The following is a 22865-nucleotide window of genomic DNA, read 5'->3' as shown; positions in this document are numbered from 1 at the left end:
AATGAGACTGAATGTAATGATAGCTGGTGCATGAAGTTCAGCCCAGTCACACCTCCAGTATTGTATCCATTCACCATGAACTCCATGGGTAATAACACAATTAACATTTATTACCTAATAATTTACATCTAATTCAAAAATATATATATTTACAAAAGGAAACGTGAAAGATGATTGATGAGGCTGTTGAGCTGAGTGGATCATCAACGTGAGATCCTTAAACAGCAGAGTTTCTCTATCCATGTTCTCCTGCGGGAAGTTTTCTGTGTAAGGACAGCTGATAAGAAAGCCGCATTTCCTCGGAGACGTGGCACCATCTCCTGGAAGGACATGCAGCATTTTATATATGAGTCAATCCTCCTGGGAAAATCTTTGATCAACTGTGAGGAAAAGATGTTTAAAAATCCCTCATACTTCAGGCTGCCTTCCCAGGAAAACTCCTGAATTATTGCAGAAACCTTCTGCGAGTCCATGAAAGGGGCGATTGAGCACAATGTGGAGAAACAGGCCCTGCAGACATCCTCACTCTCTTCATCGAGGTGCAGTAACAAACTGACCAGGTTGAGGTGGATCTCTTCCTTAAATGAAGCCCTCAAAGGTTCATATCCACATTTGGCCAAAGACCCAAAGACGGTAAATGCAGCAGCACGAACCTGGGCAGATTTCCCTTCAAAGAAACGGCGGATTCCTTTTGCAATGGCAGTACAGAATGGTCCGACAACGTTGACACCGAGCTGGTCCAAGAGCTTAGAGAGGGTTGATGTCACTTCAATCATGAACACCTCCTCGTGGTATTCCTCACTCTGCAGTATGGTAGTCATTGTTGTCAACAGGTCTGCAGAGTGTCTCTCCATCACACCAATCGGAATATTGCCCAGTCCTCTAGCACACAGCACCCTGATAGCCAGACTAGAATGAAATAGGCACCTGATCAAATGATTCACCAGGATGTTAGTAAGATCCACGTTGGAGATGAATGAACATTTTGAAAGTTCGGTGAAGAAGGCAGCCACAGTGACTCCCTGACCCTCCTGTGTAGTTGACAGGAAAGGTGCAAGATCCATCACAATCTCCAACAACTGGTGCTGACTGAATAAGCCCATGGCTTCAGCGAGCAGAGCAATCCCCTTGTTGTAGGTGTTCGGCTCCTGCATGAGATCCCAGCCACCCTTCTCCTGGATGGAAATTACAATCGGTTCATTCTGCGCTCGATTCAACATGGTCTTCAGGGTCTCCACAGAGGACAGGTATTGGTCTTGGCTTTCGCACGATGGTGTCTGCAGTTGGTTTTCTGTCTGCCTTAATTCACAGATACAGGGACTCAGATGAACTAAGAGAGCAGAGAACAAGCCAGAATATAAGGTGTTTACAGCCTCTGCAGACTCCAGCTGGGAGACGATCTCATACACAGCAGTTATAACAGCCAGGGGATCAGGGCTGTCATCCTCTGCCACTGAATGGCTCCTTTCATTCAATGGCACGGATGTGTTCATCTCTTGGATGAGTTGTTTTAAGGTGGGAATAGTCAGCTGAGTTTTCTTTGCTATTAATCTCCAGATGGACTTGGTGCCCTCGTCCACAGGTCCAGGGAACCGGAGGAGACAACGCACAACGGCTGGCAGCTGCTGGGACGTGAGGAGGGTGAAGGTGTCGACAACTATGAATCTCACTTGCTCTTGGGTGATTGTCTGCATTTGCTGGTGCAGCGCCTCGAGGGTCTCTGAGAGATGATCTTGCAGCTCAGGGCCACGTCTCTCGACAATGCTTCTCATGATAACAGCAGCTATGTTGGAACAGATGGGGTGATGGTCAACAAGGCCTTGGAAAAGTGTAAGGAGCAGGTTTCCTAGCTGGTCCTGGGGCAAGTGTTTGGAAATGAGCTGTGCCAGCTCGCTGCATCCTTGAAAGAGGACGGAGCTGTCCGTGCTCGCCAATCGTTGGCCGATAGTTTTCAGAATTTCCCCCTGCTCATTTTGCTCTTCTCCACTCAAACCTTGGTAACAGGCCTGGAACTTCAGTAGAATGTGTAAACTGTCCATGGCCCCCTGCCGCACGGCGAGAACGGGATCAGCACATCGTGGCAGCAGACGACCAACTACAGACCCCGAGACAATCGGTGCTATTATATTTCCAGTGTTGAGTGCCTGCAAATAACATTTCAGCAGCTCCAAGGTCGTGTCTACTGTTGTCTCCCTTTCACAATCCCTTGGTGATATTTTCCATTTCTTTACAGGATTGTCCACAGTCTGGTGACTCTCAGCATTGAGCTCCTGCCAGTAGAAAGCCAGCAGTTTCAAGGTGGTGTCTACTGCTCTCTCCCTTTCACAATCACTTGGTGATGTTACCCAGTGATCTACAAGCTTGTACACGGACTGGAAACCCTGAGGGGACAGGTTCTGAAGTAAAACCTGTTTCAGGAGCCTGTGTAGAGCAGCCATACTTTCACTGTGAAGTGTCTCTCCCCCTTCTGGAGTCACAGGTGTACCATCCTGGTCCTGGCTGGAGACCACAGGAACCAAAGTGAAAATACTCCTCAAGCAAATGTCAAGTAACTGACAGTTTTCAGCTTCAGTTAATCTTGGGTTGACTTGGAGTAGATGCAGGCAAGCATTCATTGCTGAGAGTTGAATAGGGATTTGTAGCAATCCTGTTGGCTCTGCCCCAATCAGTTGTTGCATGTATTTCAGTAACTCCCTTTTCCTGCTGAAATTCAGGGGCACTGTGTGGCTACTGGACTGCATTGCTCTGGCCATCAGAGTCACTGATTTTATCAGGCTCAGTGTCAGTGTCAAGTCCTGGGATTCTTCTTTTAGCCGCTGTCCAAGTTGGCAGAGTTGGTCTCTTAGAAATGGAAAAATGTGGTCCTCGATTCGGGGTAAAACAAGGTCTGGTGGGGCATTGAGTGCCAGATACCCAAAGCAGAGAACCATTGTGCTTTGAGCATTGTCCACCCGAAGATCAGACTCTTCGTTTTGAATATGAAGGAAACTTCTGGTCTTCTGCAACAGGTTTAAATGACTGTAATCCACTAGTCTGCTGAAAGTGGCTTCAAAGTGAGTGATAGAACAGAAACCAATTCCAACAGCCACACCCTCTCTCTCAAATGTTTCCTCGTGCTGAGCACTCTGCAGCATTTGTTGTATCTCCTTCTTCATGTCTGTGCTCTTTGTGTGCTGCAGCACCATCCCAAGACATTTGAATAGAAAGCCCTTCTGCTGTGGATAACTATGGGAGATTGTGATCTGTTGGTTTATGTCATCTCTCAACTGGCAGGTCCATCGCTCGTCATCAATTGCTTCCAGAGATTCAGACAAGAAGAGGATCAATTTCTCCTCCCATTCTTGCTGGGGCAAGCTTTTCTCTGAACTCTGCATCAAATCCTGAACGAGCAATGGAATCTTCTCTTCCCATACCTTCACTGTTGCTGGGTGGATATTGCAACTCATGACCTGAAGTAACCTCAGTACGGCAGAACCACGGCCTTCTCCCTCATGGGGAAAACAAGCTATAAGTAGAAGCCGAGTCAGCAGTGCCTGAGGTCTGGGCAGATTTCCTTTCTCTTTATAAATCAAGAAATAATTCTCATCTCCAGATTGCAGCTTCTTCTTTGCTAGTTGTATTAAGCAGTGAGAGAGAATTTTTAGCCCTTTGCTGTATTGAGTCAAGGTCATGAATTGTAGCAGGAAGGGCCAGAGTATATCCTCCATACTCTCCAGAGCTGTCAGGGTAAACAACATGGTTTCACACTGTGCACTCAAATCCTCATGGGTAACCAGATCAACATCATTGTCCAATGGGATTCGGTTCCTGGAGTCTGTGGAGAGAACATGCTGCTCGATGATAAACTGCACCATTGTTCTTCCTCCCTCTAGATCGAGGAACCCTTCATAGGCCATGGCACCGATTGTCTCCACAATCAGCTTCTTTATGTTGTCGTTGTTGTTGTTGCCTCGAAGTGCTGATTTCAAACCAGCCACAATCTGGACCTTCCTGCTCTCCAACTGTGAAGGAACAACCCTGATAAGGTGCTTGAGGACAGTTAGTGTTCCCTGTCTATTTTGTGGATTGTTGGTCTCCAGCTGGGGGAGAAGAAATTCCATGAGTGAGTTGACATGATCCTGGGCGAGAACGGTGAAGCAGCCAAGGATCTGATTGTGATTCTCTGCAACAAGCCACTTATCACAATCCACTGGAACACAAAGCTCTTCATGCAAGTTACTAAGTAGAGCCTCCATCTGTGTTCTCAAACTTTGACTTCGAATACTGATGGCAGTAACTATGATATGGGACAGGCTACGGGTGATTGCAAGGTGTTCAGACTGAATTCGATACAGAGCCAGGATTCCAGGAATTAATCTTGGCAGTTCGATCTCTAGGCTGTCTTTGGGCATCAAAGCTGTGGTGTAGCCCAGAGCCTCCACTATTACGATATTTATTGGAGACTCCTCCTTCTCAAGCCACTTATTGAAGAGCAGGTCAAAGGCAGTGTTCATTTCATTGGCGAAGGATTCTATTGTCACCGTTGGCTGTGGCTGTGTCTCTACATTATCCTCATACAGCAGGATGTTCTTGCTAAAAGCCCCCAGTGCTGCGGCAGACACTGATTTATTGTAATCAGATGTTACTTCCATCATTACAGGAATCATGATCTCTAGAATGGACTTCATGAAAGGGACCATCCCATGGACATGGACTGTTGACAGCCTTATCAATGCTTTTACCATATACACATGGGATGGATACCCTTTCTTCATATCCTCCAGTGTAACAGCCAGCACTTCATCTAAATACCTTAATCCAATGGTCACCATGAGGTTACATGCAGCTTCCCTGCTTTGCTGATGTGCCTCGATTAATGTTGTCATTCTCATGGAAGCTGAAGTGATGAGAGACTCGGCCACGGATGGTGTAATGAGGCTGAGATTGTCTTTGACAATCATCTCCATGGTATTGAGAATGATAGTCATCTGGTCATCCGGGAGTGAGACACGTTGCCGGAGGTAGTAACGGCAAGTGAGGAGGATATATTCTGGCCACTGCTGGCCCAGTCTATATATGGTATGTGATATCTCCTGTCGAATGAGGTCATCATCATCGATCAGTCTCTTTAAGAGAGCCATTAAGAAGGAGCTAATTTTGCTACTTGCTGTTGGGAACATTTTTGTGATCACAGTATATTCTTCACTTTGTAATCTCACTATAAAAAGAGGATAAAGACAGAAGAAAATGTCATTTCATCCATTAACTTTAGCTCTAGAAAATCAGCTCCCCAGCCCAGCTACCGCCTCTATGGTGAACTCCTCAAATGTCATGAACTCATCCCCTTACCTGGTGAATCATTCCAAATATAGATCACCCTTTGAGGAAGAATATTTCCACCACCCTCTCAACCATTTTCACTATCTTTTCTGTAGATGTTATAAGCTGGTTTATTTAGTTCCCTGTCCTGACCGTCTTGCAGCCATGTCTTTCCTGAACACTTTGTAGTTAGGAATATTAAGTTCCCAATCCTCACATTCTTTGAGCCAGGGCCATTACATCATAATCCGATGTGGAGTCTTGTGCCAGCATCTCAGCAAGTTTATTTACCAAACACAGTGCATTTAAATACATGTACTTCAAATAATCTTAGACTGTTTTACATTTGCCCCTGTCTTCAGTAGATGGCACGACTGGAATATGGGGTTGATGTGTGAGATTGGAGATGATGTGTGATGGGGAATGTGGTGTGTCTGAGAGTACAGGAGTGATGTGTGAGATTGGAGGTGATGGGTGATGGGGAATGTGGTGTGTCTGAGAGTTCAGGAGTGATGTGTGAGATTGGAGATGATGTGTGATGTGGAATGTGGTGTGTCTGAGAGTACGGGAGTGATGTGTGAGATTGGAGATGATGTGCGATGGGGAATGTGGTGTATCTGAGAGTACAGGAGTGATGTGTGAGATTAGAGATGATGTGTGATGGGGAATGTGGTGTGTCTGAGAGTACAGGAGTGATGTGTGAGATTGGAGATGATGTGTGATGGGGAATGTGGTGTGTCTGAGAGTACAGGAGTGATGTGTGAGATTGGAGATGATGTGTGATGGGGAATGTGGTGTGTCTGAGAGTACAGGAGTGATGTGTGAGATTGGAGATGATGTGTGATGGGGAATGTGGTGTGTCTGAGTACACGGGAGTGAAGTGTGAGATTGGAGATGATGTGCGATGGGGAATGTGGTGTATCTGAGAGTACAGGAGTGATGTGTGAGATTAGAGATGATGTGTGATGGGGAATGTGGTGTGTCTGAGAGTACAGGAGTGATGTGTGAGATTGGAGATGATGTGTGATGGGGAATGTGGTGTGTCTGAGAGTACAGGAGTGATGTGTGAGATTGGAGATGATGTGTGATGGGGAATGTGGTGTGTCTGAGAGTACAGGAGTGATGTGTGAGATTGGAGATGATGTGCGATGGGGAATGTGGTGTGTCTGAGAGTACAGGAGTGATGTGTGAGATTGGAGATGTTGTGCAATGGGGAATGTGGTGTGTCTGAGAGAACTGGAGTGATGTGTGAGATTGGAGATGATGTGTGATGGTGAATGTGGTGTGTCTGAGAGTACAGGAGTGATGTGTGAGATTGGAGATGATGTGTGATGGGGAATGTGGTGTGTCTGAGAGTACAGGAGTGATGTGTGAGATTGGAGATGATGTGTGATGGTGAATGTGGTGTGTCGTAGAGAACTGGAGTGATGTGCGAGATTGGAGATGATGTGTGATGTGGAATGTGGTGTGTCTGAGAGTAAAGGAATGATGTGTGAGATTGGAGATGATGTGTGATGGGGAATGTGGTGTGTCTGAGAGTACAGGAATGATGTGTGAGATTGGAGATGATGTGTGATGGGGAATGTGGTGTGTCTGAGAGTACAGGAGTGATGTGTGAGATTGGAGATGATGTGTGATGGTGAATGTGGTGTGTCTGAGAGTACAGGAGTGATGTGTGAGATTGGAGATGATGTGTGATGGTGAATGTGGTGTGTCTGAGAGTACAGGAGTGATGTGTGAGATTGGAGATGATGTGTGATGTGGAATGTGGTGTGTCTGAGAGTAAAGGAATGATGTGTGAGATTGGAGATGATGTGTGATGGGGAATGTGGTGTGTCTGAGAGTACAGGAGTGATGTGTGAGATTGGAGATGATGTGTGATGGTGAATGTGGTCTGTCTGAGAGTACAGGAGTGATGTGTGAGATTGGAGATGATGTGTGATGGGGAATGTGGTGTGTTTGAGAGTACAGGAGTGATGTGTGACATTGGAGATGATGTGTGATGGTGAATGTGGTGTGTCTGAGAGTACAGGAGTGATGTGTGAGATGGGAGATGATGTGTGATGGTGAATGTGGTCTGTCTGAGAGTACAGGAATGATGTGTGAGATTGGAGATGATGTGTGATGGTGAATGTGGTGTGTCTGAGAGTACAGGAGTGATGTGTGAGATTGGAGATGATGTGTGATGGGGAATGTGGTGTGCTTGAGAGTACAGGAGTGATGTGTGACATTGGAGATGATGTGTGATGGTGAATGTGGTGTGTCTGAGAGTACAGGAGTGATGTGTGAGATTGGAGATGATGTGTGATGGTGAATGTGGTCTGTCTGAGAGTACACGAGCGATGTGTGATTGCCCTAACCCACCAGTTTTTGTTGTGCGCCACTGATGTACCCAGAGGATATTGAGCCAAGTTGACCTGGTGTGTCACCTACAGTCAAGGTGGTGGATGATGCACATTCCATTGCAATTGTACACATGTTGCCTGCCCATCATCTTGCGATGTGGGAAGCCACTTTGTGCCTGTAAAACTGGGGCTACGTGGCCCAATTTCTAGGCCGCAATCTTCTAGAATAAACAGTTTAAATCTTTGATCTGATGGAATCCCCTGGGGTGCTGATCTCAGACACCCGTCTCCCCTGTGCTCCAGGATACTCCTGAAATAACAAAGCTATGTTAGAGCTGCAAGAAGCCAGAAGCGTCTCCCACTTCTTCCAACTTTGGTATTCACCAGTGCTTCCAGACTGTTAGCAGTGCTTTCACTTCCTCCCCATTGGCTACATATCCTCTTCAGTGCCTCTAGACTCCTCCCAGTGCCTCCAGACTTTCTCCAGAACCTCCACATGCTCCCTAGGGCCTCCAGACTCTCCCCAGGGTCTTGAGAGCCTCCACCATCCCTTTAAATTGTCTCCAGCCTGTGCAGAGTTGCTTTTTGCCCCACCTACTCACCCATCCATGAATCCGCAGAACCCACATCCTTACCAACACCATTTCTCTGTCAAATCATTTTGCCTCACAACATCCCTGAATGCCCGACCAAGTGTTCTGTTTCACTGGTAGATGTGAAACCTTCCTGCAGCCTGGTGCCTCCCTAATTGAACCCTGCACTTCTCATAAATGCTCTTGTTTCTTCATCCCACATTCCACCCTGAATTTCAATGGATATTTCTTTAATTGAAACTTTTACACATGGACCTTCCATTATTGTAGCCACATCCCTGTACAAATCCATTCTGAGTTCTTCCAATTTCTTATAGATGCCTTTTGATACATGGAGATTAGAGTGCTGATTCTCCCTGGTTTCTAATGACAGGAAGTAAGGTGGAGATGTGTAATTCTGGGTCAATGACCCATTTACGACAGTCTTGGATTACCAAGGGCTGCCCTAGGCCTGGACCTTGGACTGCAAGCGTTTCCATGGAAACAAAACAGAAAGAAGGCATTCCTGGCTCTTCAGCCCCAATTCCCTGTCCTTGTTTTATTTGCTGTAACTATTCCTGTTCAATCTGAAGCTAAATCTCACTCCAACAATTTCAATTCTTGGGGTAATTCTCAAACAGGAATTTCTTTGTTGGTTTACTCACAGCCTGAAGTCACCCTTTGTCTCCCTCGATGACTTTGCCCTGATATTGTAAAGAATGATGTGAATGATTCTATTCTGATGAATTTAAGCAGTGAAATTTGGAAACAAACAATTTTCGATCTCCACAGATTTGGATCAATTTAGAAACAGAATTCTACAAACAAATTGTTTCAATCTCCACAAAACCTGATGAACTTAAAAACTGAGTTGTATTAAGAAACGATCTGGATCTCCACAGATGCTGAAGACTTTGGTAAGCTTTAAACAAACTTTCTCCTTACTTCTCGAGAGCTTTTCAGCATCTGCACTTCAGCTCCTGGTGACAGCCACTTCCCTCTGGGTTGCCATGGTTTTCACTGTGATGTCATGTGACATAACCTCCTCCATTATAATGTGGAGGGATGATGCAGGTCCTGGCTTGAAAGCCCATATAAGGACTGCAGCTGTCTGAGTCTGGGTGGGGTTACGCACAGACCTGAGATAGACTGGGGGCAATTTTAATCTAAGCCGCTTGTTGGGAAACTGACGGGATCTGGTGTAATGCTGGTTTCACACCCCCCCAATCTCACTCTCCATTGAAGTCATCACTGGGAGCATAAAGACCAGTATAGAGCTGATGGGCCAAATGGCCTGTTTCTGTACTATACCTTCTGTGTAATTTGATTTAAATATTGATACATTTTCTCACATGCTGAACTCTGGAGTGGTTCATTTTGTGAAACTAATGAAGTGGAGGAGGGAATGGTGAACTGTCAGCACAAAGCTGACTAAAGAGGCATGAAGCTGATTACCCACAGTCAGCATGGTCAACTTATCACAAGAATGGACATTAGATCCTGATATTGTTTTGCATTTGTGACAGTAGTTGGTGTAATGAGGAATGTGAGAAAGTTGGCTGCAGATGAAATTCAAAAGGATTCACCTCCTTAATGGCAGGTGATCTTATACAGGGAGAAGGGATAATTTTCAGGAAATAGTTTCTCTCTTTCTACCTTTCAAATCCTTCACTTATTTAAACACCTCAAATAGATCACACCTTAATCTTTAATACTCAAGAGAAACAGGGTAAACATGGCTTTTCATGATTCTGTGTGCAATGATTTGACACCGGAATAAATAGGTGACATTTAGAATCATTGTCTAATAATATGTAGGAGTCCCAACCCAAACCCTTCACCTCGGCCACCACAAGGCGAGGCCCCTGATGTTAGGCCCCTGAGGTTAGGCCCTGGTTTGAAGAGTCTGAGTAATTCAGCACAAAGCTGCCAGTGTTTGACAGTGAATGTATTTTGTGATAATTGCTTTGTTCCTGTTAAGCACTAAGGAGGCCTGCATATTGTGCTGGGGTTTGATTTTGAACATCAGACATCAGTTACATTAGCACAACTGCTGCCTATTGTGAAGGCCTGAGATTGACAGTGCTTGATGGGGTCGACCATAACACACCTTTGGAAAGGCAGAAAGTTTCATTTCAGAGCCAGTTTTGTACCAGTGGGCAGTTTGTGAAACAGCAATGACAGATCTGTAATAAGATCCCAACAGCAATCAGCTGTGGCTCAGAAAGCTGTGGGTTCAAGTCACACTCCTGAAACCTGAGCGCATAATCTGACCGACACTTCATTGGAGTGCTGCAGTGTCAGTGGTGCATATTTTGAATGAGATATTAAATCAAGATTATCTCAAGTGGAGATATGGTACCAGGGGTGAAAGACTTCAATTAGTGGAGAGATTAGAGAAACTGGGGTTGTTTTCCTCAGAACAGAGAAGGTTAAGGGGAGATTTGATGTAGGTGTTGAAAATCTTCAAGGGTTTTGACAGAGTAAATATGGAGAAACTATTTCCAGTGACAGAGGCTCAATGACCAGAAGGCACAGATTTAAGGGAATTAGCAAAGGCCCCAGGTGGGACATGTGGAAACATGTTTTTGACCTAGCCAGTTGTTGTGATCTGAAAGGGTGATGGAAGCAGATTCAAAAATCAATTTCAAAAGGGAATTGGATAAATACCAGAAGCGGAAAATGTTGCAGGGCTGTGGGGAAAGAGCAGAGGAGTGGGATTAATTATAGACCCCTTTCAAAGAGCTGGTATACGTATGATGGGGTGAATGCTCTGCTTCTGTATTGTAACCAGGGCCTGGTGCCTCTCAAAATAGATCCCGCACCTCAAAAAAGCTCTTTGTTTCCTCGTCACACTCTCCACCCTGAATTCCAATGAATATTTCTTTAGCTGAAGCCCATTATATACGAACCTTCCACTACTGTACTCATGTCCCTGTGTACATTCTTCCAACAATGTCTGATGATACATGGAGATTAAAGAGCTGATTCTCCCTGGCTGCTAATGACAGTAAGTAAGGTGGAGACATTTAACACTGGGTCAATGACCCATTTCCATCCCTCCAGGATTACCTAGGGCTTCCCCTGGGCCTGGACCTCAGGCTGCAAACATATTTGCTGTGACTATTCCTGTTCAATATGAATGGAAATCTCACTGTTAAACCATTTCAATTCTTGGCGTATTTCTCAAACAGGAATTCCTTCTTTCATTTACTCACAGCCTGAAGTCACCCTTTGTCTCCCTCGATGACTTTGTCCTGATGATATGAAGAATTATCTGTCCAGTTCTAATTTGACAAATTTAATAACTGAATTCTGTAAACAGTTTTCGATCCCCACAGATTTGATTCAGTTTACAAATGGAATTCTTTAAACAAATTGTTTCGATTTCCACAGATCCTGATCAATTTAAAAACTGAGTTGTATTAAGAAACGATTTGGATCTCCACAGATGCTGAAGACTTTGGTAAGCTTTAAACAAACTTTCTCCTTACTTCTCGAGAGCTTTTCAGCATCTGCACTTCAGCTCCTGGTGACAGCCACTTCCCCCTGGGTTGCCATGGTTTTCACTGTGATGTCATGTGACATAACCACCTCCATTATAATGTGGAGGGATGATGCAGGTCCTGGCTTGAGAGCCCATATAAGGACTGCAGCTGTCTGAGTCTGGGTGGGGTTAAGCACAGACCCGAGATAGACTGGGGGCAATTTTAATCTAAGCCGGTGGTTGAGACACTAACGGGATCTGGTGTAATGCTGGTTTCACACCCCCCCCAATCTCACTCTCCATTGAAGTCATCATCTGGAGCATAAACACCAGAATAGAGCTGATGGGCCAAATGGCCTGTTTCTGTATAATACCTTCCAGGTAATTCTATTTAAATGTTGATTCATTTTCTCACAACCTAGACTCTGGAGTCGTCCATTTTGTGAAACTAATGAAGTGGAGGAGGGAATGGTGAACTGTGAGCACAAAGCTGGCTAAAGGGAAATTAAGCTGATTACCTCCAGTCAGCACGGTCAACTTATCTCAATAAAGGATGAAGAGAAACAATATAAAAGAAAGTTTACAAATCTAAAGAGGATGAAGGAAAAGAGAGACCTGGGAGTATATGTGCACAAATCAATGAAGGTTGCATGGCTGGTTGAGAAAGTCTTTGAAAAGGCATACGAGATCCTGGACTTTATGAATAGAGGCATAGAGTACAGAAACAAGGAGGTTAGGATGAACCTTTATAAAATTCTAGTTCACACTGAACTGGAGTGTTGTGTGCAGTTCTGGACATCGTACTTTGGGAAGGATATGAAGACTTTCGAGAGTGTGGAAAAAAGATTCACGAGAATGGTTCCAGGAATGACGGACATCAGTTACGTGTATAGATTGGGGGATCTTGGATTGTTCTCCTTAGAGAAGAGAAGGCTGAGAGGAAATTTGATGGTGGTATTCAAAATCATGAGGGTTATTAATTGTGTGGTTATATACAGGTGAAGGGAGTTAAATGCGGTTTTAGTGGAGTACTTAAAAGCAGACACTCACTGGAACTGGGAGAGGGTTTTGTGTTTAGAGCTGCACGTTTGTAATCCTTTTTTTCTGCACAATAAATGTGAAACTGAGTAAATATAGGCTCCAGCCTTATCCTTCTATAACAAGCTGAAGTTTGTTATAGAGTTGAAGTTTGAAAATTAGGAAATTCTTTTTGGTTAGAAAACTAAAGCCTCAAGTGCCATTGTGAAAAATATGGCAAAAAGCAAGTACAAATTGTCAGTGTATGATTACCCTCCGGTGTTGTCAGTGTCTGCACCATATGACCAATGGAAGAATGAAGTGAATACGTGGACACGGGTTACATCTCTACCGAAAAGGAAAGAAGGTATGGCCTTGGTGTTGTCACTTCCTACCAAAAGTAAAATCAGAAGTAAAGTGTTTTCTGAACTGAATTCTCGTCAGTTGGAATCTGTTGAAGGGTTGGATCTGCTGTGAGGATTTCTGGATGAAGTTTACAAGAAAGATGACCTATTGAGACATGGTCAGACTTTGATAGATTTTGGAAAACAGATGGTTATTCAATGGAGGAATACATCATGGACTGTAACAGACTGTATAAAAGATTGAGAAAATTCCATTTGGAGATCCCTGGTTCAGTGCTAGCTTTTAAATTGCTAGATTGTATTAGGGTGTCGCATATGGACATGTTCCTGGTTCTAACTGGGATTCAGTTCTTGGACAAAGACTCCCTATTTGACCAAATGTCTGTGGCCTTAAAATCATTCCTGAGAAAACAGTCATTTCCTGCAGTCCTGGTAGAACAAGCAGGGTATCCTGCGGTGACACAAAGAATGCAGGACTCAATGTTTACAAGATTTAGAAATAATCCAGGTACCGGAAGCAGGCCGAAGTACAATGGAAGAGTTAAAGACAGGAGGAATGAGGATGAAAGCACCTTTAGCAGCTCTGAATATTACAGTGGAAGACAGGGCTGGAACAGCACTCGTAGGTGAATGAATCCCAGGAGTGCCCAAGGAACAGTTAATAGGTGCTTCAGATGTGACTCAAAGTATCATTATGTAATGAACTGCCCAAAGCGGAGGGGCAGAGTCTTCGAAATAACACATGATGCAGAAAATTCTGGGGCAGAAGAGGAAGGTACTGATGGATCTGAAAGAATTGTACAAGTCACAAGGGGTTTTCGTCCTGTGATGATTGTGTTGTTTGTGGATTCGTTCAACTGTGCAGTACTGGACAGTGCTTGTACATCTATGATATGTGCAGCTGATTGGTTACAGTGTTATCTGGATTCACTCAGTAGTAAGGATCGACACAAGGTTAAGGAATATAAAAGTACCACCAGCTTTCGGTTTGGTGATGACAAGACATTGAAGTCACTGAAGAGAGTAGTAATCCCATATAAAATAACTGGGGTAAGCCACTTTATCAGTACTGATGTAGTCTCTTGAGTAAGCCTTCAATGAAAAAGGCACAGATGAAACTTGATATCGAACATGATAAGGCAATTGTTTTTGGGAAGCCAGTGAATTTGCAATTTACCCAGTCAGGTCATTATTGTATCCCCTTAACAAAACCTGATACTTCTAGTCAGTGTGTTGGAGAAGTACTGATGTCATCAGGTGTTATGAATCAGAAGATAAAAGGCAAATTGTCTGAAAGTTGCACAGGCAATTAGCTCACCCTTCTTGTCAGAGATTAAAACCCCTACTAAAAGATGCAGGTGTGATTGATGGAGAGTATACGATGATAATAGAAGAGATTAGTGAAAAGTGTGAGATCTGTAAAATGAATGGGAGTTCACCATTACGTCCTATTGTCAGCCTTCCATTGGCACGTGACTTTTACAAAGTAGTTACCATGGATTTAAAGGTATGGGACAAAGACAAGAGTATTTTCATTCTGCATTTTATAGACCGAGCAACTAGATTTACTCTTTCTACAATAATAAATAGTCAGGACAAAAGGGTGGTTATAGACAAAATTATGGAGAAATGGACAGGGACTGGGCTTGGAGCACCAGCTAAGTTTCTGAGTGATAATAGAGGGGAATTTGCCAATGATGAGTTCAGGGATATGTGTGAAAACATGAACATTATGGTTATGAATACTGCAGCTGAAAGTCCTTTCAGCAATGGGCTTTGTGAAAGGAATCACGCAGTGGTGAATGAACATACGAACATACGAATCAGGAGCAGGAGTAGACCAGTCGACCCCTCGAGCCTGCTTCGTCATTCAATAAGTTCACGTCTGAACTGATTACTCCACATTTCCACATACCCCTGATATCCTTTCACCCCCTTGCTTATCAAGAATCTATCTACCTCGGCCTTCAAAATATTCAAACACTCTGCTTCCACCGCCTTTTGAGGAAAAGAATTCCAAAGACTCATGATTCTCTGCGAGAAAAATTTCTCCTCATCTCCGTCTTGAATGGGCGATCCATTATTTGTAAACAGCAACCCCTAGTTCGAGATATTCCCACAAGGAGAAACATCCTTTCCACATCCACCCTGTCAAGACCCCCTCAGGATCTTTTATGTTTCAATCAAGTTGCCTCTAACTCTTCAAATTCCAGCAGATACAAGCCTAGCCTGTCTAATCTTTCCTCATAAGACAGTGTGCCCATTCCAGGTATTAGTCCAGTAAATCTTCTCTGTACTGCTTCCAATACCTTTACATCCTTCCTTAAATAAGGAGACCAGTACTGTACACAGTACTCCAGATGTGGTCTCACCAATGCCCAGGAGAGCTGAAGCATAAATTCCATAATTTGTATTCAATTCCCCTCGCGATAAATGATACTATTCTATTAGCTTTCCTAATTACATGCTGTACCTGCATACTAACCTTTTGCGATTCATGCACTGGACACCCAGATCCCTCTGCATCTCAGAGCTCTGCAATCTTTCACCATTTAGATAATATGCTTCTTTTTTATTCTTCCTGCCAAAATGGACAATTTCACACTTTCCCATATTCTACTCCATTTGCCAGGTCTTTGCCCACTCATTTAACCTATCTATATCCCTTTGTAGCCCCCTTCTGTCCTCTTCACTACTTACTTTCCTACCTATCTTTGTCATCGGCAAATATAGCAACCATACCTTTGGTCCCTTCATCGAAGGCATTTATATAAATTGTAAAAAGTTGAGGCCCCAGCACAGATCCCTGTGGCACACCACTCCTTACAACTTGCCAACCAGAATATGACCCATTTATGCCTTCTCTCTGTTTCCTGTTCGCTAGCCAATCCTCTATCCATGCCAATATGTTACCCCTTACACCATGAGCTTTGATTTTCTGCAATAACCTTTGATGTGGCACCTTATCAAATGCCTTCTGGAAATATAAATACAATACATCCAATGGTTTTCCTTTATCCACAGCACATGTAACTCCCTCAAAGAACTCCAATAAATTGGTTAAACATGATTTCCCTTTCTCAAAACCATGTTGACTCTGCCTAGTCACCTTGAATTTTTCTAAATGCCCTGCTGTAACATCTTTAATCATAGCTTCTAACATTTTCCCTAAGACAGATGTTAAGCTAACTGCCCTGTAGTTTCCTGCTTTCTGTCCGCCTCCCTTTTTGATAAAAGAGTTACATTCGCTATTTTGCAATCTAACGGAAACTTCCTCGAAACTATCTCACTAGCCACTTCTTTTAACGCCCTAGGATGAAGTCCTTCAGGACCCAGGAACATGTCAGCCCGCAGTTCCAACAATTTATTCAGTACCACTTTCCTTGTGATGGTAATTTTCTTGAGTTCTCCCCTCCCTTCCATTTCCTGACTTATAGCTAATACTGGGATGTTACTTGTCTCCTCAATAGTGATGACCGATGCAAAATACCTGTTCAGCTCATCTGCCATCTCCTTATTATCCATTATTAGTTCCCCAGACGCACTTTCTTTCAGGCCAACACTTACTTTGTTAACTATTTTCTTTTTAAAATATCTATAGAAACTCTTACTGTCTTTATATTTCTAGCTAGCTTTCTCTCCTACTTTAATTTTACCTTCCCAATCAATCTTTGTTATCCTTTGCTGTTTTTTATATTCTGACCAATCTTCTGACCTGCCTCCCACCTTTGCCCAATTATATGCATTTTCTTTAAGTTTGATACGATCTTTAGTTAACCACGGATGGCGGGTCCCCCCTTGGAATTTTTCTTTCTCGTTGAAATGTATCTATTCTGTGTATTCTGAAATATCCCCTTAAATGTCTGCCACTGCATCTCTATTGACCCATCCTTTTTTTTTTAGAACATTACAGCGCAGTACAGGCCCTTCGGCCCTCGATGTTGCGCCGACCTGTGAAACCATCTGACCTACACTATTCCATTTTCATCCATATGTCTATCCAATGACCACTTAAATGCCCTTAAAGTTGGCGAGTCTACTACTGTTGCAGGCAGGGCGTTCCACGCCCCTACTACTCTGAGTAAAGAAACTACCTCTAACATCTGTCCTATATCTATCACCCCTAAACTTAAAGCTATGTCCCCTCGTGTTTGCCATCACCATCCGAGGAAAAAGACTCTCACTATCCACCCTATCTAACCCTCTGATTATCTTATATGTCTCTATTAAGTCACCTCTCCTCATCCTTCTCTCCAACGAAAACAACCTCAAGTCCCTCAGCCTTTCCTCGTAAGACCTTCCCTCCATACCAGGCAACATCCTAGTAAATCTCCTCTGCACCCTTTCCAAAGCTTCCACATCCTTCCTATAATGCGGTGACCAGAACTGCACGCAATACTCCAGGTGCGGCCTCACCAGAGTTTTGTACAGCTGCAGCATGACCTCGTGGCTCCAAAACTCGATCCCCCTACTAATAAAAGCTAACACACCATATGCCTTCTTAACAGCCCTATTAACCCGGGTAGCAACTTTCAGGGATTTATGTACCTGGACACCAAGATCTCTCTGTTCATCTACACTACCAAGAATCTTCCCATTAGCCCAGTACTCTGCATTCCTGTTACTCCTTCCAAAGTGAATCACCTCACACTTTTCCGCATTAAACTCCATTTGCCATCTCTCAGCCCAGCTCTGCAGCCTATCTATGTCCCTCTGTACCCCACAACATCCTTCGGCACTATCCAAAACTCCACCGACCTTCGTGTCATCCGCAAATTTACTAACCCACCCTTCTACACCCTCTTCCAGGTCATTTATAAAAATGACAAACAGCAGTGGCCCCAAAACAGATCCTTGCGGTACACCACTAGTAACTAAACTCCAGGATGAACATTTGCCATCAACCACCACCCTCTGTCTTCTTTCAGCTAGCCAATTCCTGATCCAAAGCTGTAAATCACCTTCAACCCCATACTTCCGTATTTTCTGCAATAGCCTACCGTGGGGAACCTTATCAAACGCCTTACTGAAATCCATATACACCACATCCACTGCTTTACCCTCATCCACCTGTTTGGTCACCTTCTCGAAAAACCCAATAAGGTTTGTGAGGCATGACCTACCCTTCACAAAACCGTGCTGACTATCGCTAATGAACTTATTCTTTTCAAGATGATTATATATCCTGTCTCTTATAACCTTTTCCAACATTTTACCCACAACCGAAGTAAGGCTCACAGGTCTATAATTACCAGGGCTGTCTCTACTCCCCTTCTTGAACAAGGGGACAACATTTGCTATCCTCCAGTCTTCCGGCACTATTCCTGTCGACAATGACGACATAAAGATCAAGGACAAAGGCTCTGCAATCTCCTCCCTGGCTTCCCAGAGAATCCGAGGATAAATCCCATCTGGCCCAGGGGACTTATCTATTTTCACACTTTCCAAAATTGCTAACACCTCCTCCTTGTGAACCTCAATCCCATCTAGCCTAGTAGTCTGAATCTCAGTATTCTCCTCGACAACATTTTCTTTCTCTCCTGTAAATACTGACGAAAAATATTCATTTAACGCTTCCCCTATCTCCTCTGAATCCACACACAACTTCCCACTACTGTCCTTGATTGGCCCTAATCTAACTCTAGTCATTCTTTTATTCCTGATATACCTATAGAAAGCCTTAGGGTTTTCCTTGATCCTATCCGCCAATGACTTCTCGTGTCCTCTCCTTGCTCTTCTTAGCTCTCCCTTTAGATCCTTCCTGGCTAGCTTGTAACTCTCAAGCGCCCTAACTGAGCCTTCACGTCTCATCCTAACATAAGCCTTCTTCTTCCTCTTGACAAGCGCTTCAACTTCTTCAGTAAACCACGGCTCCCTTGCTCGACAACTTCCTCCCTCCCTGACAGGTACATACTTATCAAGGACACGCAGTAGCTGCTCCTTGAATAAGCTCCACATTTCGATTGTGCCCATCCCCTGCAGTTTCCTTCCCCATCCTACGCATCCTAAATCTTGCCTAATCGCATCATAATTTCCTTTCCCCCAGCTATAATTCTTGCCCTGCGGTATATACCTGTCCCTGCCCATCGCTAAGGTAAACCTAACCGAATTGTGATCACTATCACCAAAGTGCTCACCTACATCTAAATCTAACACCTGGCCGGGTTCATTACCCAGTACCAAATCCAATGTGACATCGCCCCTGGTTGGCCTGTCTACATACTGCGTCAGAAAACCCTCCTGCACACACTGGACAAAAACTGACCCATCTAAAGTACTCGAACTATAGTATTTCCAGTCAATATTTGGAAAGTTAAAGTCCCCCATAACAACTACCCTGTTACTCTCGCTCCTGTCGAGAATCATCTTCGCTATCCTTTACTCTACATCTCTGGAACTATTCGGAGGTCTATAGAAGACTCCCAACAGGGTGACCTCTCCGCTCCTGTTTCTAACCTCGGCCCATACTACCTCAGCAGACGAGTCCTCAAACGTCCTTTCTGCCGCTGTAATACTCTCCTTGATTAACAATGCCACACCCCCCCCCTTTTACCATCTTCTCCGCCCAAATATATAGTTTTTGCTTACCCAGCAGTCCCCTGGTCCTCCGAAAACAAAAGGGAATTAACTTTAACTTACACTGAAACTGACCTCCCAGCTGCAAGTTCGGTCCGCACCTAAAAGCCAGTTTTGCCAGTTCACCTGCTTTCATACCCTCATACTTGCCCTTATTTAAGTTTAAAATACTTGTCTTCAAACCACTCTTCTCTCCTTCAAACTGAATGTAAAATTCAATCATATTATGATCGCTGCTACCTAGGGGTGCGTTAACTATAAGGTCATTATTTAATCCTATCTCTTTGTACACCATCAGGTCTAGTATAGCCTGCTCTCTGTTTGGCTCCAGAATGTACTGTTACAGGAAATTATCCCAAAAACATTCTATGTACTCCTCTTCTGGGCTACCTTTGCCCATCTGATTTTACCAGTCTGTATGTAGGTTAAAATCCCCCATAATTATCGCTGTACCTTTCTGAAAAGCTACCATTATTTCTTCCTTTATACCCCATCCTACAGTGTGGTTAATATTAGGTGGTCTGTGACTTCTTGCCTTTATTATTTCTCATCTCTACCCAAGTTGCTTCTTCATCCTGGTTTCCTGAACGTAGGTCATCCCTCTCTATTGTGCTAATACCACAGAGCTACCACTTCACTTTTTTCGAGCTTGCTGTCCTTCCTAAATGCCATGTACCCTTCAATATTCAGGTCCCAATCTATGTCATCCTGCAGCCATGTCTCTGTAATGGCTCTCAGATCTTAGTCATTTATTTCTATTTGTGCTCTCAGTTCATATGTTTTGTTTTGAATGCTACGTGTATTCAGATAAAGAGCCTTTACTTTAGTCCTTTTAATATGTTTGTAACCTCTAGCCTTATCTGTTAGTTTACTCTTAGATTTGTATGCTCTGTCCCTTCCTGTCACAGTCTGTTTATCATTTTCCATATTAATACCTTTCTCTCTTGCCTTGACTCTACTCCTTGATTTCCCATATCTTCCCAAATTTGATCCCTTGCCCCCAGCATTAAGCTTATAACCCTCTCTACTTCCCTAGTTATGCGGCTCGCTAGAACAGTGGCCCCAGCACAGATCAGGTGTAGACTGTCCCAACAGTATAACCGCCACTTTCCCCATGAACTGGAACCCACTTCTACCACACCAGTCTTTGAACCATGCATTAATTTCTGGAATCTTATTTGCCCTGTGCTAATCCAAGGATTATTACCTTTGAGGCTCTGCTTCTTAATTTGTTGCCTAGTTCCTCATAGCGACTATGCAGAACCTCTTTCCTTGTCCTGCCTATGTCATTGGTACCTGCATGGCCATGATGACTGGATCCTCCCCTTCCCACTGTAAATTCCTCTCCAGCCCTGAGCAGATGTCTCGAATCCTCACTCTTTGCTGCAGAGAACAGTGTCAATCCCCCTGTCTCTACTGTGCCCTACTACCACTACATTCCTTTTTTCTCCCTCCACTTGAATGGCTTTCTGCACCATGGTGCCATGGTCAGGTTGCTCATCCACCCAGAAGCCCCCATTCGCATCCAAAAAAGCTGAAACAACCTCAAACCTGTTGGACAATCACAAAGGCTGAGGCTCCTGCACTCCTGCCCTCTGGGTCCCCTTACCTGCCTCAGCTGCAGCCATACGCTCCTGTCCCTGACCAAATCAGAAGACCCTATCCTGAGGGGTGTGACCATCTTCTGTACTGTGCGACAGTCCTCCTGCTCTAGAAGGTACTGCAATTAGTTCCATTTTTTCGAAAGATTTGAATGCTTTGCATGCAGGGAGACAGGCTTTCATCAAGGCTGAGGTCACTGAGAAAATTTTCAGATCTCTGAGGTATCTTATAAGGCTATCTCAGGCAGAATTTAGTTCAGGAGAGAAGACTCGGAAAGGGGAGTTCCGGACCAGTAAGTATAAAAAACCTACCTCGGGGGTTTGCGGCCGACAGCCAGAGAGAAGTCTCAGAGGGCGGAGTTCTGGACCAGTAAGTATAAAAAACCTACCTCGGGGGTTTGCGGCCTACAGCCAGAGAGAAGACTCGAAGGGCGGAGTTCCGGACCAGTAAGTATAAAAAACTTACCTCAGGGATTCGCGGCCTACATCCAGGGAGAAGACTCGAAGGGCGGAGTTCCGGACCAGTAAGTATAAAAAACCTACCTCGGGGGTTTGCGGCCTACAGCCAGACAGAAGACTCGAAGGGCGGAGTTCCGGACCAGTAAGTATAAAAAACTTACCTCAGGGATTCGCGGCCTACATCCAGGGAGAAGACTCGAAGGGCGGAGTTCCGGACCAGTAAGTATAAAAAACTTACCTCTGGTAAAAAAAAACTGGAAAAAAAACTGAAAAAGTGACTTCACAGGAAAGCTGTGACCTGATTGGCTGGTAGGGAATCTGTACTGAATTTGAAAATAAAACATTGATAAAAATTGATTAAAACCTTAATTAACTAATTAATAAGTAGAGTAACTAAACCAGAGGGAGGAGATTATTGTATTTAGTTAGCATTTAATATTTATAGTAGGAATCTAGCATTCGCGACCAAATAGTTAATTATAACAATTTAGTAAGGATTTTATAAGAATTTATTTATTTTAAATTAATTTATTAATTAGTGCTGGAAATGTCAGTTAGAGGGGTGAAGTGCTTCACCTGTGAGATGTGGGATGTCCGTGACGCTTCCAGCGTTCCGGACGATTACATCTGCAGGAAGTGTACCCAGTTGCAGCTCCTCACAGACCGCATGGATCGGGTGGAGCGGCAACTGGATACACTTAGGAGCACTTAGGCAGCAGCCAGAGCAGTGGCACCACGGCTGGCACTGTTGTTAAGCAGGCTGGGACAAAGCGCAGAAGAGCAATAGTTATCGGGAACTCTATAGTCAGGGGCACAGATAGGCGCTTCTGTGGACGTGAAAGAAACTCCAGGATGGTATGTTGCCTCCCTGGTGCCAGGGTCAAAGATGTCTCTGAACGAACAGGGGGCATTCTGAAGGGGGAGGGTGAACAGCTAGAGGTTGTGGTACCAACGACATAAGCAGGAAGCGTGACGAGGTCCTGCAGGGGGAGTTTAGGGAGTTAGGTGGAAAGCTAAAAGACAGGACCTCTCGGGTTGTAATCTCTGGATTACTCCCTGTGCCACGTGCCATTGAGGCGAGAAATAGGAAGATCGTGCAGCTAAACACGTGGCTGATCAGCTGGTGTAGAAGGGAGGGTTTCAGA

General features: G+C 44.2%; 1 protein-coding gene across 1 annotated transcript; it reads right to left on the bottom strand.

Moving 5' to 3' along the window:
- Positions 1-203: 203 nt before the first annotated feature.
- LOC137374142 (maestro heat-like repeat-containing protein family member 1) lies at positions 204-10500 on the bottom strand. The gene is made up of 4 exons (XM_068039917.1): positions 10369-10500; positions 8881-8954; positions 7820-7953; positions 204-5197 (listed from the first exon to the last, which is right to left on the bottom strand). Exons 1-4 carry the CDS (start codon positions 10498-10500, stop codon positions 204-206), a joined length of 5334 nt encoding a protein of 1777 aa, XP_067896018.1.
- Positions 10501-22865: the final 12365 nt, after the last annotated feature.

The sequence above is a fragment of the Heterodontus francisci genome, chromosome 10, assembly GCF_036365525.1.
Source record: "Heterodontus francisci isolate sHetFra1 chromosome 10, sHetFra1.hap1, whole genome shotgun sequence".
Lineage (NCBI taxonomy): Eukaryota > Metazoa > Chordata > Chondrichthyes > Heterodontiformes > Heterodontidae > Heterodontus > Heterodontus francisci.
The sequence above is the reverse complement of the archived record's forward strand: the minus strand, read 5'-3'. Positions and strand labels throughout refer to the sequence as shown.